At 37.6% G+C, this 16,375-nt stretch overlaps 1 protein-coding gene across 1 annotated transcript; it reads left to right on the top strand.

Annotated features, from left to right (window-relative positions):
• The first annotated feature begins 505 nt into the window (after positions 1-505).
• On the top strand, positions 506-12,818 carry LOC121528752 (hyaluronan-binding protein 2-like). The gene is made up of 13 exons (XM_041816328.1): positions 506-668; positions 782-794; positions 3,692-3,784; positions 3,881-3,991; positions 5,289-5,408; positions 5,943-6,059; positions 6,197-6,368; positions 9,628-9,719; positions 9,819-10,059; positions 10,143-10,285; positions 11,646-11,786; positions 12,289-12,446; positions 12,577-12,818. The coding sequence occupies exons 1-13, from the start codon at positions 603-605 to the stop codon at positions 12,730-12,732; spliced, it is 1,623 nt and encodes a 540-aa protein (XP_041672262.1). The 5' UTR covers positions 506-602; the 3' UTR covers positions 12,733-12,818.
• The last annotated feature ends 3,557 nt before the right edge of the window (positions 12,819-16,375 follow it).

The raw sequence follows: 16,375 nt of genomic DNA, 5'->3' as shown, positions 1-16,375 counted from the left end.
TAATTTCATTTTCTTGATATTATTTTGTAGAAATCTTTTTTTCACTTTGACAGGAGAGAGTTCTTTATATATTTTTGTCTTAAAAAAGGCAAATTATGTTGACCATGATTGATTTCTAAAATCAATAAAAGTGCAATGTATTTTTTTGTAATGCGACTATGCGTGTCATTTTTATGGATAACACTCCTTTAATGCCAAATGCATTTCAAAGTCTGTTTTTCAAATTTGTTTTGTTCTCGTTTGTTTTTGTGGTGGTAGTGGTAGGGCATCTCCTTTTCTCATTAAAGACTTGCTTCACAAATAAGACAAGTGGCGACTAGCCTATGGAAACTTGAGCATAGTCAAGAGAGTTCTAAGGCAGCCTGCTTCCAGGGACTGTAATTATGCAGAAGGGAAAAACACTGTCATAAGACAAGGTTAAATAAATGAAACCACAATGTACACAAGATAGCAGTGTCCTAAAATACACAAACTCCCACATAATTGATACAGCTGGATAAAGATTGACAGCTGTGTGGGATACTCAGGTCATTTTGGGAATAAAAAAGTCAATCACTGAATCTTCAGTCTGCCACACTGTGCTGACAGTCCCACACAGAATCATGCTGGCTGCAGGGGTCCTACTCATCAGTCTGTGTTTGCTCGGTGTTCACGGCAATGATGCAAATGTAAGTTTTTCAATACTTTTGATAATACATATTGTTAATAATTATTAAAATGAAAATATTTAATTTATGATGACAACTGACTTTTCTCCACTGATTTGTTTTTGTCATTGCAGGAGGAAATCACGTGTAAGATTTGATTTTACTCAGTTGATCTTTGTGGCGACAGGCTTCCTCTTCAGATTAGAATAAATTATTTTATTTTAGTGTGGAAGTGTCTAAGAGTCATGCATGAGAGAGGAATCAAAAACACCTTTTCTTTTTTAAATATAATGTCAAGAACGAAGACAAAATGTTGGTGAGAGAATCAAAATGTTGAATCAAAAATCAAAATGTTGAGACAAGTTTCAAGACTAAGTTGAATTACAATACCAAAAATGAAGTCAAAGTTAAAGAATGAAATCTAATTATTTTGAAAAAAAAGTTGAAATGTTCAGGAAACAAAGTGATTTCAAAAAAGAGTAGTAATGTTAAGAATAACATCAAAATGCTGAGAGTAAAACTGAAATGTGTAAAATAAAGTCAAAATGCAGAGAATGAAGAGGAAATGTTAGGGAAAAAGCTTAAATGTCCAGAATAAAAGTTGGCATGCTGAAAAAGACAAGAAGTTTAAAATAAAATAGAGATGTTAAAAAATTTAAAATGTCAAGAATGAACTCTGAAGACAAGAGATTGAGTAGAAATACAGAGGAAAAGCTTTATGAATCTAAATGTTGAGAAAAACATTTAAATATTAAGAAAAAAGGTAAATTTTATAGAGCAAATGTTGAGCATAAAGTCTGTGAGCAAGGTTGAATTATTAAGGTCATAACATTTTAAATTATCGTGCAAGTGCTGAGAAGAAATTTAAAATTTTAAGATTAAAGTTAAAATGTTCAGAATAAAGTCAACATGTAGAAATTAGAGTCAAAAATATTATGAAATATGTGCGTGCAGATGGTCGAGTGGTTTAAGGCGCTACCCATGTATGCGGCTGGCCTGGGTTTGAATCGTGCCTGTGGCCCTTTATTGCATGTCTCTTCCCTGTTTCCAAGTCTATCCACTGTCTTTCCACTAATAAAGGCACCAAAAGGCCCAAAAATAAATTTGAAAAAAAAAAAAAAAAAAAAAAAAGCTAAGACATAAAAATAAATGTGGGGAATAAAGTCAAAATGTTCAGAATCGAACAGAAATGTGGTCAACAAAGTAAAACATGTTGAGGCGAAATTATGAAAAAAAAGTCAGAAGGTAGTGATGAAGAACAAAAATTAGAGAATGAGAAACAAGAATGAGAACAATGTCAAATTATTGAGAAAAACTTTTCAATATTGAGAATAAAGTCAAAATTAAGACAAAATTTGAGAAGAAAGGCAACATTTTAATAATGAAGAAAAAAGTTTGAGCCCAAATGTTAAAAACAGTAAAAATGTCAAGAATAAAACAAATGTGAAGTGGACGTGTTGGGTCAAAATTATTTAAAAAAAGAAGGAATGTGGGGAACTGGGTAAACAAAAGAGATAATAATGTAAAAACACAACTCAGAATTCTGAAAAAAAAAGCAAAATGTTGAGAATAAAGTCAAAGGTTTGAGTTAAACTGTTGAAAACAGTAAAAATGTTGAGAAAAGTAAAAATGTTGAGAAAAGGTAACAATGTTGAGACGAACATCAAATTTTTAAGAACAAAGGCAAAATATTCAGTCAAAACTATGACAAAAAAACTTAAAATTTTAAGAGTGGAATGTTGAGAAGAAAATCCAAATGTTGAGGATAAAATCTAAATGTTGAGAATAGTTCAAATGTTTAGAATAAACTATAAATATGGAAAATAAATTAAAACTGTCAAAATTATGAAACAATAGGCAAAATATTGAAAGTAAAATCAAAATGCTGAGAATGAAATCGAAATGTTAAGAATAGTTTACATTTTTAATATAAAGTTTAGATATTGGTAATAAAGTTAAAATACTGAGTCAAAATTCTGAGGAAAAATAGCCAAATTATTTAGAGTAAAGTCAAAATGTTAAGATGAAAGTTTAAATGTTGAGAGTAAATATTAAATGTTGAGAATTAGGCAATTATCTCAAGGAGGCTGAAATGTTAAGAATGATGAGGAAATGTTATGAAGTAAAAAGTAAAAATAGGGACAAGCATTGCAAATTAGCTCTAGCTACAAATACTGTAGTGTGTGACAACTGTTTACTTATTTCATACTCGTCCCTATACAAATAAACATTAAATAAAATAAATAAATGTGAAGAATAAAGTCAGAATGTTAAGAATCAAGTAAAAACTTTGAGTAAATCTTGAAAGTAAAAAATGAAATAAAGAACAAGAAGAACAGCCAAAAAATTAAGAGATGGAAAATATTGTCCCATCACAACTGTTAAAAAAAGTTTAAATGATGAGAATAATGTTGAAATAATGAGGGGAAAAAGTGAAATTTGTATTTCAGCATTATTCTTAACTATTCAAATGTTCTTTTTTTCAAGTTCTTGATAAAAAATAATTTCCTCCTCTCATTCTTTTTCTTGCCGAGCTTTAGGATCATTATATTCTAGGAAAGTTTTGCTTGAGCTGTTGAATTTCTTCAGATATTGAGATTTCCATTCTTCTATCATTTTTCCTACTAACCTATATGTCTGTCAAACATATATATAACATTGTTTCACTTTAAAACTTCTTACTAATGTGACATTATAACAAAAGCCTGCCTTAGGTTCTTTTTTGTTGTTTTGTTTTGTTTTTTTAGACAGAAGTTTCTTTGTTATGCATTTTCCTAAAAAAATATTGCTTTTTTATTATTATTTAATTACCTTCAAAGCCTTCCTTATCTCAGTCTGTACTTCTCTCAACAAGGTAACATTTCTGTGTGAACTTTTCTATCACAGTCCCTAACTGAATTTTCAAACTGAGTCTGACATTATTTTCGTCACACTGCTCCCCCTGTTATGACTTCTTCATTTACATATTTGATCACTTTGATTAAGCCTATATGTATCTTCTACTTTTCAATCCCAGTATTTGGATATTTTTCTGTTCTCCACAGACTCAGAGACAGAGAGTAAATCCAACACCACCTCTTTTACCAGCCTCTGGTTAGATCTGGGTGATTGGTTAATGGACCTCCTGGATGATGACAGTTAGTGTCCTTGAAAGACACAATGATGACTGCATATTATTCTCATATGTAACCTTTAAATTTGTTTCCTGAAACCCTCTCTCCTCTCTTTTTTAGAAGTCTGTGATCCAAACCCTTGCTTGAATGGCGGCACTTGTCAAGTTGAATCTGATTTGAGTTTAACATGCACATGTCCTGAACCTTATGTTGGAAAGAAATGCCAGACAGGTACCATTTCTGTACTTAGCTTCATGATTGCTAACTGGACTGTCACATCTCTATGTTTCATTTTGTCATATCTTCATGTACACACATGGACAAAATTGTTGGTACCCTTTCGTTGAAGAAATACAAACCCACAATGGTGACTGAAATTACTTCAAACTGACAAAGGTAATAAGAAATACAAATTTACTGACAATCAACTAATGAAAATAGACAATGCTTTTGAATTGTTGTTCAACAGAATCATAAAAAAAAAAAAAACAACTAATGAAACTGGCCTGGACTAAAACGATGGTACCCTTAACTTAACAATTTGTTGCACAACCTTTTTAGCCAATCAGCAATAAAGCGATTTCTGTAACTCTCAGTGAGACCTCTGCACCCGTCCACAGCATTGATGTGTGGTGAGGTTTGTGGCTGGTGAGGCACTGACTGTTTTAGAGTCAGATTTAAAACAGTTATGTTTCATGTTGCAAATCAGCTTCGGTTCCCAATTCTAGAAGATGTTTCGCCTCTTCTCCAAAAGGCTTCTTCAGAAGAGAATATGGAACCAGTCCATCTTCCACCTGATCAGCGTTTGATAACCATGACCTGGATGACTGAGAACCTACGCTTGTCTTCTCCAGGCTGTATGTTTTAGCTCCTTCCTTAGATCAGGGCTCATAGAAAGCCACTTCAGAATAATCCAGTGATTTGTTCTTAGCTGTTCTTGGCTGTTTTTAGTTGTGTGTTTGGGTCATTATCCTGCTGGAGGATCCATGACCTGCAACTGAGACCAAGCTTTCTGACACTGGGCAGCCCACTTAGCTCCAGAATGCCTTAATAGTTTTGAGATTTCATTGTACCTTATTCAATTTTGTCTAGGCCACTGTTATTAGTTAGTTTTTGTTTTTTTTTGGCTTAAATGATGCTGATGAACCATAATTCAAAAGCAATGTCTGATTTGTCGTTAATTTACATTTTTATTTACTTTTACTTTTGTCAGTTTCAAGTCAGTTTAGTGATCACTGCAGGTTTTTCTTTCTTTAACAGCAGGGTACCAACAGTTTTGTCCATGTTTGTATATGCACAATGTTTAAGGACACAAATCACTCATTTGCACAGACAAAAATCACTGAAAACAGCAAATTTTGTTGTCTTAAAAGTTCTGCACTTAGACAACTTTTGATATCAGCTGCAGAGCATTTGAAAATGGCAACAAAAAGGTTGCCCTTTGCAATTGAAAACATTGTTGTGCAAAGGTGGCCTGAGTTGAGTTAGTTTGAATAACCATGACTTTAAACTTGTTTCTTATATTTAGTGAGAAATACTTGTGAGAATGCAACATGTGGCCATGGGGACTGTGTCATCAACTTAAAGAAACCTCCCTTTTATGAGTGCAAGTGCAATCCTCCATACCAAGGTCCTCACTGCAGCTCATGTAAGTATACTGAACCCCAACTTTTATATAAGATGATCTTTTTTTTAACTAAATGACAGTGTGCTTTCTGTTCATGCAAGAGGCGTTTCATAGATTTGCGACACATACTTGCTCAATATTTAGATAATTTAATCTGAAATTGAAACTTAACTGTTAAATTTGAAACAATTAAGACATTAAAATAGTAAAATATACCAACGAATTTTAATGAGCCCATTAGTCCCTTTGGATGCCACCACTTTGATTTAGTTATTATAAGCACTGCAATCATGTCTGTAAAATAACTTGATTTATTATGATTACAACTATTACAACTACAACTATACAATATTAATGTGGTGTCTTTGAAAACAATCCGCCTTAATGGTCTGCAAATATTCTGCAGTGAAAAAAATTAAGAAGACAAAAAAACAATCTTTGGGTGGCCCCCATTCTAAATGGGCCCCAGCATCCTTTGCTACGGCCCCGCAATGATGAAGCATACCTTTGAATTACTTGGGTTTTTTTTTGTATGTTGTTTGTTGTCCATATCAGTGCCAGAGTCGCCCTGTGAACCCAATCCCTGTCAGAACGGAGGCTCCTGTATAGCAGAGAAGGGACATTTTGGCTGTGCTTGTCCTTCTGGATATACTGGAAGATTCTGCCAAACAGGTAAAACCAGTAGTTACAGCTACAGAAACACTTAAATCTAAAGTTTAGTTTGAGTTGATTCTAAGTTTGAAAATGTTGCATTTTAGTATTTAAAAATATATTCTGATTTTTTGTTCACTGAAAATCTTCTCTTCCAGCACCAACTGACTGTTATGAAGGGACAGGGAAGTCATACAAGGGTAATGTCAGCACCACTGATGATGGCCTGGACTGTCTGGACTGGAACTCCTACTTTGTTCTGTCACATGGCAGGAATCCTTTCACAATGTTCGAAAGCTTTTCTGAAGAGGAAAACAATAATCACTGCAGGTACAGTAAAGTAATATATTATTAACTATGAATTTGATTCTTTCTTGTTAAACATGACATTTAAAAACATCTTGAGGGATTTTCTTCAAATGTTGCAGGCCGTTCATCTCTGACAGCCACTCTCACAGACCGTTCATGTAAGACACTTTTATCTCAGAACAGAAATGCAAGCTAGAACTTGAGTAACAAAATCAGACTAAACTTAGGTTTTAGGTAATGGTTTGGATATCAGAAGTTTAAAGCTAAAAACCTGACCTGAAACACCTCATTACAATATTTTTAATAAATCCAAGTAAACAGTCTGCTTCAAGGAAAAAGCTCATCCTCCATGAAAACATTCTAACACAGCAAGCATGGCTAACGTAGTAAGCTAATGTTGCAAGGAATCTAACATAGCTAAAGCTAAGCACACAAAGTAGCTACGTATCTATGTTATCTATGTAGCCAAGTTAGCTTTAACTATGCTTGATAAAGCTCACATTGCTAATGCTAACGTAGCTATAGATAACTGAGCTAAATGGCAAAAATAGGTAGGTAGCCAAAATAGCTCATGTAGCTAAAGCTCAGCTCACAAAGCAGCTTTGTAAACTACATATCCATATTGTCCATGTAGCTACATAAGCTTTAGCTACATTTCCTAAAGCTGATCTTGCTAAAGATAACTTTGCTACTTTGGATTATGTAGTAATGTAAATTATGTAGCCAGCGTAGCTATGATAGTTTTTGCTGAAGCTCACGGAGCTAAAGCTAGTCACTGTTCATGTAAATACTTCTGATGTTTGTCCGTCCACAATTTGATCCCGGATTTGACCTCTGAACTTTTTTTTCTCTATTCTATGTATGAAAAGTGTCTTCGTCTGTGGTCATTTCATGGTCGTTACTGCCAGACTTTGTTTATAAGTAAAGTTGACTTAAAAAACACTAGAACTGGAAATACATTGTACTGGCAAATTATATCACTTTCATTCTTCGATATACAGCGTCTCAAATGAACAGTCTGTGAGAGTGGCTGTCAGAGATTAACAGTCAGCAGCTAGACTTTCTTGCCTGTGCTTGTGAATGCAATATCCCAAGAGCACTTTAAGAGATTTTCTTCAGTATTTGCAAAAATATCTGATAACATTTAAGGGTACACTGATTGGATTTTGGAGGGTTAAGGCGAAAGGGCAAGGTCATGTGAGTCATTGACATCCCTTGCTTGTGAGCACAATATCTCAAAAATGCTTTGAGGGATTTTCTTCACACTTTGCACATGTCCACAGTCATTCATGGATGAACTGATTTGAGATTTGATGTCAAAGGTAAGAGGTCATGTCCAGTCCTGACTTCTAACACTTTTACAAACACACACACACACACCCCGACACACAAACAAAACCCCCTGTACTGTGGTCATTAAAGCTGCAGGAAGCAATTTATTCTTAGTTTCTTTGCCCACAAAAACAACACAACCTGTCAGGGTCTTGTTATTGAAGCCATGTAAAAGAATAACACACTTCTGCAACGCATCCATGTGCTGCACTCTCACTTGAGGAAAACCAGCAAGGGACATTGCTCCAGCCAATGAGGAGGCTATTACTTGCAGCCAATCACGGCTCAGGACAGAGGGAGCATTCCTATTGGCTGCTGTAGTAGGTGCGCTTGCACCTCAGCTCAGTGAGAAGTCGATACAATGGCAGAGTAACCAGCAGTGTTAGGTTCTATGTAGAATTGTAGAAGTGTTTTCTAACCTGTAATTGGGCCATTGATTTCAGTGGAAAAGTGGAGCAAAATCACTCCACGAGAGCTTTGCCACCGTCAGTATTTGATTAAGTGGACGTGCACATTTGCAAGGAGGTATGTGAGAAGAGGGGCAAAGCTACAGAGCTCAAACACGGAGAAGAAGAGAAAGGGAGGGGTAATAGAGTTGATTCTACATGGTTCTCATTGAATGTTACATACTCAAGCTTTAATAATGGCCCATGATCAAAAATCAAATGAAATCAGATTAGAGCTTCTTCTTCTTCTTTGTTTTTGGCTTATTTTGGGAAAGGCACTCAGGTACCTGTACAACCCAGGGGCAACTTGTGTGTCTGTCTTTGTGCTTTTTAATTTGTCCGTTGCTTAGTTCTTCATGATCAGATTTCATATTGAGTACTGTTGCTATCATGAAGTGAGTTTATCTTGGGATTTTCGCCGCAATTTGGACTCTTATAAGCCAATTTACCTGGGGTCATCTTTATGGTGTCGCTGTCGACAGGATCACATACCGCAGAGAGGTACTTCTCTCTCTTTGTCTACTTGCAGTGAGTGACAATCTTAAACACACCCCTAGATCACTTTGCTACAACTGTTTTCACACTTCAGAGAACAGATTATCTTCAAAATGTTCCCAAAGGAAGAGAGGGAGAAGAGGAGGCATTCAGCAAAGGCTAAGAAAAAAATGGCCTTCGTGATAGATGTAGGCTCCCCTCTGCTTCCCACTGTCCTAAGTTTAGTCCATCTGCATCAAAATGGATGAGCTGGAGGCATACGCCAGGTGTAAACGGGATTTTAAAGAGACTTGTCTGTTGGCCTTCACTGAGACATGGCTGGGAGACACGGATCATGACAAGGATCTTTATATCAGTGGCTTTGTGTGTCCCATTCGTATGGACTGTTCTCCTCTCATTACGAAAAGTCCACCAGAGGCGGGGTGTGTTTCTATATCAACGGGATCCTTTTGTAACCAGCAGATCCTTCGTAAGGCTGAATGTATTCTGGCTTCTCCTGATCATGTACTTCTGGGTGAATTTTCTCTGTTACCATCAGGACATCATTATGATTTACCTGTTTGTAAACTAACTGCCAATTAAAATCATTTATTCCATGTGCAATCAGATCATGAAATGCTTCTTAGGATTTTATTTTTTTTTTATATCTCTTACAGTCTTTTACCCTTCAAGTCCCTTTTAATAGACTATTCGTAATTTTTTTTTTTTTAAGTTTATTTACTAATTTGTCAGCCCAAGTTATTTCAGCATTCATTTTTAAGGTCTTATTATGTATTTAAGCTTACATATATTGTTGCTGTCTTTGCCGCTGTTTTTATGTACAATCTGCTCCCAACCTGCCCCTCAAGGGACTAATTAAGTTGTTCAAATGAATTCAGTTGAAAAAGTGTTCATTGAGATTCTGGCTTTTCTTTGCTTCAATTGTTAAAATAAACTTAATTTTTATAAAATAATACACAATATTTTTGTCTTGTAAGCAGAAAGTTTGTTATTATTTTAAATTTCAGGAATCCAGATGGGGATAACAGACCTTGGTGTTATATCAAAAGAGATGGCGAACTGGACTGGGACTATTGTAAAGTCAAGAAATGCTCTGCAGGTGGGCCCTTACGCACTATCACACAGTCATGCACACATAGTACATGTCATTGTTTCCAGCACATATGCACTGTGCTCAGTTTTTCCTGCTGTTCCTCAGATCCTACCCCTTCCCCGACTCCAGTCCAGCCAGTGCCAGACCCTTCCCCATTCTCCCAATGTGGCAGATTAAGCCCTAATCTCCTCAGCTCCATTGTTAAGGGCAGTGTGGCTTCCCGTGGTCATCATCCCTGGCAGGTTTCTCTGCAGATAAGAGCCAAAGGCTCCTCATCTGGGTTCAGTCATAATTGTGGAGGGACCCTGATCTCTTCCTGCTGGGTCCTCACTGCTGCACACTGCATGTACGTACTAGATTTGTATGCCCTGTCTTAAGCAGGTTCCAGCTGAACTTGACTGTTTACTGGTATGTATGTTTTTATTTCAGTTCAGATCAGGTTGATTACCAGGTGATGTTAGGAAGAATGAACATACACGAACATGAGGCATCGGAGCAGTTCATCCCAGTGATAGAGACCATTGTTCATGAGGACTACAGGAATACTGGGCGTGCTCTTTACAATGACATAGGTTTGTCACATTCATTGAATACATGGTCATCTTTTAACAAAGAAGATACTGAAAAGTCAATAATATAAAATAGACTTACATACAAGATTGCTAAATGAGGTTTGTGTCTGCTAGTGTTTTGTGTGAACAGTGTAGACAAGGTATAGAATATTGACGTTAAGGGACTAAAACAAATCCTATTTTGTTTTGTTTTTTATTGCAGTGTCTTTTTTCCGATTACACTCTTACAAATTCCCCCGTTAAAAAACGGTAAACAACTGTTAGTAGGGTTGCCAGGAAGTTACTGTAAAATCAACGGTATGTTGCTGTAGCTGAAATTTACAGTTAGTTACTGTTTTTTTATGAATACAGCAAAAAGCTGTTATTTTAAACCTGAACAGGAAAATACTGTTGAAAAGATTAGCAGTTTTTTACCGTTTATTTACACTTTTTCTGAAGAGATATTGTGGCAAACGGTTGTAAGAAATGGCTCTTAGACAAGCTGAATGAGTTTGACAAGCCCACATGCAATGACTATGAACAGCCATTATGTATTTTCAACACAAACACATACAGGCAGTGTAGTCTGCACCATTAAGCCCCTCTCTCATGGCATGACACTTTAAAAGAACACCCCCCCAATAAACATGAACCAACAAACAAAACATGCACAATCACAACCCCGCAATGAAACATGAACATTAAAGAACATCAGAAGAGTGAATTCCCTTGCACAAAGTAATACCCATAAGTCCCTGCTCAGGCGACTGCTTCCTGAATCGCCACAGTATATTTACAGATTTTTACTGTGAATTGTAGGAAAATACTACAACTTGCTGTGAATTCATTTCCTTCTAGCAAAATTGTCAAACTAAAAAAACACGCGGAGAGCACAGACCTCCACCATTAGCCCTATCTCCCGATAGTATGTCAAACTCTAGCTAATGCAAATTTTACAAATGACCTCAAACTTAGTAAGTGATGGTTTTTGCCTATTCTAACTAGCAAAGCAGTAAGGCATTAACCTGTTTATTGTTTGGATGGAGTTGGATAACAATGTGATTTCTAACTTCACTCTTCCAAGCATGTGCTCTCACCTTCTTGTTCCCAAAAAAGCAATGTAAAAACACAAGAAATTACTGTTTTCTTTCCTTGAAGCAGTAAAATTCTGTTCTAAACCGTTATTTTACAGGGTTGTCCTGTGTTTAAAAATAACAGGATCTTACCGTTGAAATTTCCCCATAAATTTACAGCAATCTGTTAGAGTGTAAGCAAAGGAATATAGTTCTGTGAGTTTGGGGCCAGTTTGTAGAGAATGGTTTTCTTGGTCTTTGTTTTCGACCTACTAGGTGATTTTCTGTATTTCTTTATTTCCTCTTAGCTCTACTCAAACTCAACACAACAGAGGGCAACATGTGTGCTAAAGAATCCGACTTTGTGAGGACTGCATGTCTACCAGACCAGGTCTTCCCTGCCAAAACAGAGTGTGTGGTGTCTGGATGGGGAGACACTAAAGAGAGAGGTAATGAATTTTCTTATGTTAAAGTTCTCTTTAATGTAATGAAAACTGGTTATGATTTGTAGAATAAACTGAGCATTGTATGTCCATAAAATTGTGTAACAGGGTGGTCTGAACCAGTGGTTCCTAGCTGATCTAGTCTTAGGACCTACCAACAAACTGGGACCCAAAGTTTGGATTGCCATCTTGCTGCTGAAGCTGTGCTTTAAAGGCCACCAGCGGCTGCCACAATACTGAAATTCTGTCTTAAACTAACTTCACATCAATGTACTGAAAAGACAAAGAGGTGGAGCTGAGATGGGTTTTAAGCCTCCTGACAAACTGCTACATCTTGCTGGCTTGCAGTAATTCTAGCAACTCCTCTTCAAAAAAAAAAAAAAAAAAAGATTCCTTCTAATTTCCACATAATCGGATGCCAATTATAAATCTGTTGGTGATTAATAATTTGCCTATGTTTTATTTTGTCCTTCTTCTGACTGATTTTAACATGTTTGTTAACCAACAGGGTTTTGGCAACCAACAGTTCTTAGCCCCAAGCTGTTGAAAGCTAAAGTGTTATTGATCAGTGAGAGTAAATGCAACCAGACACAAGTTTATGATGGTTTGCTGGACGACAGTATGTTCTGTGCCGGGTATCTGCAGGGTGGCATCGACTCCTGCCAGGTGTGTATGCTCATAAAAGGGAATTCATTCACAGTCACACTGGAAAGAGGAAAGGATGCATTTTTCCTTTCCTTTGTGGGTCGTTGCTGAAAATGGCAAAATACTGACTTGCTTTTAAAAAACTTTTCAGGGTGACTCGGGTGGACCTTTGATGTGTAAGCACGATGGCACACACTACATCAGTGGTGTGGTGAGCTGGGGCCACGGCTGTGCTCGGAAGAACAAGCCTGGTATCTACACCAATGTCTACAAATTTGTCGACTGGATCAGAAGCAAGATGAACTGAACAGAAATACGAAACAACTTCAGCTTTGATTGCCTTGAAAAAAATCTGTTTATTTCATCAGCAATAAAACCAAGCATTTACTACTAGCCCAGTTTTGAGTTAATAGTTCTTTCATAGCCCTCATAACTCCTTTGGGCCTTCATTTCTTACTCACTGAGCTTTGCTCATTGTGCACTATCTGCAAACATCATTAGAAAACTATGTTTTACTTCACTAAAACAATGGTGCTTGCATGTTGTCTAATGATGATAATAGAAAACCAATACCTGCGCCCAATCTCAGTTCCAGCTCCTTCCAAACACACTTACTGTATTATTCACAACGAACTGAAAACTTTCCATTAGATGTTCTCTCTCTTTTGAACTGAAAAAACTTGAATTTGTTGTTGGTATTTTCGCATATAATTAAATATACCTCAAATTCAAGCTTATCAATAAAATTTTTCTGAATATTTTCCTTCTCAACACTCACATTGACAATCCTTTCAACTAACATGATAAATCTTGTTTTAATTCAACTTACTTGACCCTCTTTGATCTCCTTTTTTACTTCATCATAAACCTAAATAAGATAAGATAAACTTTTATTGATCCCCCATTGGGGGAAATTTAGTTATTACAGCAGCTCAACAAGAGAGTGATAGTAATGAGCAATATTTAACAAAAGTAAGAAAAAACAAGTGCAAGCAACACTTAATTACGATAAAACCAAAAAATTGCAATAATAATAGTTAACAACAACCGAATATTTACATATTAACGTGTACACCTTCGCTTGTGAAAGGACAAGACCAGATTATGATAAGAATGCACACAGTGTGTATGGTGTTGATGTGAAAGACTGACTAAAAATCCAGGTAACATTATACATCTGAAAATAATAACCAAAAAAAAAAAAAACACAAACACAAACCTGGGAAGGTGACTGCAGCAACTTTGGGACTGTGGGAGTTTATATACAAGTGTTCTTGTACTTGCTTGTAGATATATATATATACATATCTACATGCACATCAGCATATACACATACATCTATGTACACACATGTTTATGAGTTTTAGAGCAAATTTCACCTGATGGTGTCAGGACTGACACAGGAAGTCTTTCACAGTGACAGGACCTTCTCCAGACTCAGGCTCAGACTGAAGATGACCTGAAGAACCTGGCAGAGCGGTTCAGCACAGTCCTTCAGGAGTCGGGGCTGATACCGTCAGGAACTGCAGCCTTCATCTTCCTCAGCTGACTCCTCACTTGATCCGCTGTTATGGACTGATGAAAACGGTTTGTTGAAAATCTCTGTGAGATTCTCCCAGTGTTCTCCCGAGACGAGATTTCAATGGAGCAAACTGATGAGGTCATCACAATAGGATCTCCTGACTGGTTCATGGTTCATCCGTGCTGCCGGCAAAGCGGAAATGCTCGCCCCCACAAGGCCTTTTAGCATTTAGCATTTAGTAACACAGTAGTTAAACACTTACCAAACAGATACGTCCTGCTCTGCTGCTGGTTTTCTTCCCCCTCTCTCTCCAAACTATCAGGGTCAGACTCTGGGTCTAACACATGTCAAAATTCGCCATAATTTACTCATTTGGACCGGTTCATTAAAAGTTTACAAGTACTAGCCTAGCAATATAGCCACATCGGAGGGGGCAGACACAAAACATTGAGTCCTGTCACCGGCCAGCCTCCGGAAAATCGGCCAATTGGAGGAAAGCAAGTCCGTGGAGCGGGGGGGAGTTAAAGAGACAGCAGCGAAAACGAAGTGTTTCAGACAGAGGTTAAAATAAGGGCTTTTCAGGACGCCAGTGTGAGAAACATGAGGAGTTTTTTTTGAGCTGTAAACCATGTAAAGCTACTACGTCTGTATCAGAGAGATGGTGTAAAGCCTTGAAAAAAGGCATAATACCCCCACTTTTAAGAACAGATTCAGTTTGTTTGCTCACTCCCTGTCTCTGCTTCAGGGCCCCTCCAACAGCCTTTGCTGTGGTCTGAGATGTTCTTCAGACCATTCAAGACCCCCTCATGTTGTTCAGAAGGAGCTACTCCTCCATCTCAGCCTTGCCTTCCCTCATTTTCTTCCTGAGCTTCCTCTGCACCCTCCTCAGCTCCTCTTTGTCCCCAGATGTAAAAACCCTCCTCGTCTCCAGCAGCAGGGCTTTCAGCTCAGGGATCACTCAGGGTTTGTTGTAGGAGAAACACGGAACTTTCCTGGTGGGTACGGTGTTCTCAACACAGAAATTAAAATAATCCGTGATGCAGTGGGTCAGGCTGTCAGTGTCCTCTCCATGTGGGCTGCACAGCACATCCCAGTCAGTGTTGGCGAAGCAGTCCTGCAGCGCCTCAGTTGCCATCTTTGACCACTTCTTTACATACCTGGTGTTGGGGGGTTGTTTTTTCACCACAGGTATGTAAATGGGCTGCAGTCCAACCAGGTTGTGATCTGAGCAGCCCAGCATGGGAGGGGTTATGAGCTAAATGTATCAACTTCAGTGTTTGCATACAGTAAGTCCAAAGTTTTATTGTCTCTGATGTAAAAGTCCACATATTGGGTGAAGGTAGGGAGAGTGGAAGATAGAGAAGCATGATTAAAGTCTCCAGAGATGAGAATGAGCCTGGGGGTGCACAGTTTGTTGCTGAGACACTACACTGTGGATGAGTTCACAGGCTGCAGCAGCATCAGCCGAAGGGAAGGATGTAAACAGTCATCGCGATGACTTAGGAAAACTCCCTCATGCCCACAGCCAGCAGCTCCACATCTCTCGTTAACAAACACCGCTATTCCCCCTATTTTCCTCTTACCACTCTCCCTGACGTTCCAGTTCAGACAGACTAGTTGGAATCCTTCCAAAGTAACATGTGCGTTCTGTGTCAGTTCGTTAAGTACGAACAGCATAATCTCTACTCCCTCTGCAGCCTGATAAGCAAGGCCAGCTCCTCCATTTTATTAAGGTCAGATCTTGTGTTCCCCATGATTACAGACGGTACAGATGGTTTGTACCATCTTTTTCTCTCCCGGCACTTTGCACCGGATCTGCATCCCCTTGTCCTCCTGTCACACCAGTACGCCCAAAAGTTGCATGTCCATGTTTAAATCTTGGAGGAGTTCAAGATTATGATTAAAAAAAAAAAAACACGGAGGAAAAAAAAGGCAAAATAGGTTAAAAAAAAGTTATAAAACAGGAAAAAGACAGAGCTGCTGTAACAGGCTGCCACTTACGTGGGATTGGAAGCAGAAGATGAAATGAGCTGTGTTTCACATCAGTTTGGCATTTTTTGCAACACAACAGTCATTTCATCAAAGTTTGCATCCGTATTTTTTTATCCATTTGGTAAAATTCAACCACACTTTATGAAAGTGACAATCTTAAAAACATTCATCATAAAAGGAAAAAATCCATGATCCAAGCATCCTTTATCACAACAGCTTTACCTGACCTGCATAACATCTGCACTGAGTTCAGAAAAGCAGCTAGTGAAGAAGATGAGGTCTTCCTCCCCTCGATGTGAAGGACCTCCATGGCGTCAATGTTGACACCTCTGTGAACCTAAAGCTAAAGAAAAAAAAGTTTTAGAAAACTTGCATGAAAGTTTGCATGCTAATTTTTTTTATCCAGTAGGATTCCACGTTCCCCCACCATCATCAT

The sequence above is a fragment of the Cheilinus undulatus genome, linkage group 20, assembly GCF_018320785.1.
Source record: "Cheilinus undulatus linkage group 20, ASM1832078v1, whole genome shotgun sequence".
Classification (NCBI taxonomy): Eukaryota; Metazoa; Chordata; class Actinopteri; order Labriformes; family Labridae; genus Cheilinus; species Cheilinus undulatus.
Note: the sequence above shows the minus strand (reverse complement) of the source record. Positions and strands in the feature narration are given on the sequence as shown.

Bases quoted from the DNA above. Each gene is read 5' to 3' on its own strand.
- LOC121528752 (XM_041816328.1), top strand. From the start codon at position 603: ATGCTGGCTGCAGGGGTCCTACTCATCAGTCTGTGTTTGCTCGGTGTT. The intron at 6,369-9,627 runs GTACAGTAAAGT...TTTAAATTTCAG, and splicing joins GAAAACAATAATCACTGCAG to GAATCCAGATGGGGATAACA. The intron at 10,286-11,645 runs GTTTGTCACATT...ATTTCCTCTTAG, and splicing joins TGCTCTTTACAATGACATAG to CTCTACTCAAACTCAACACA.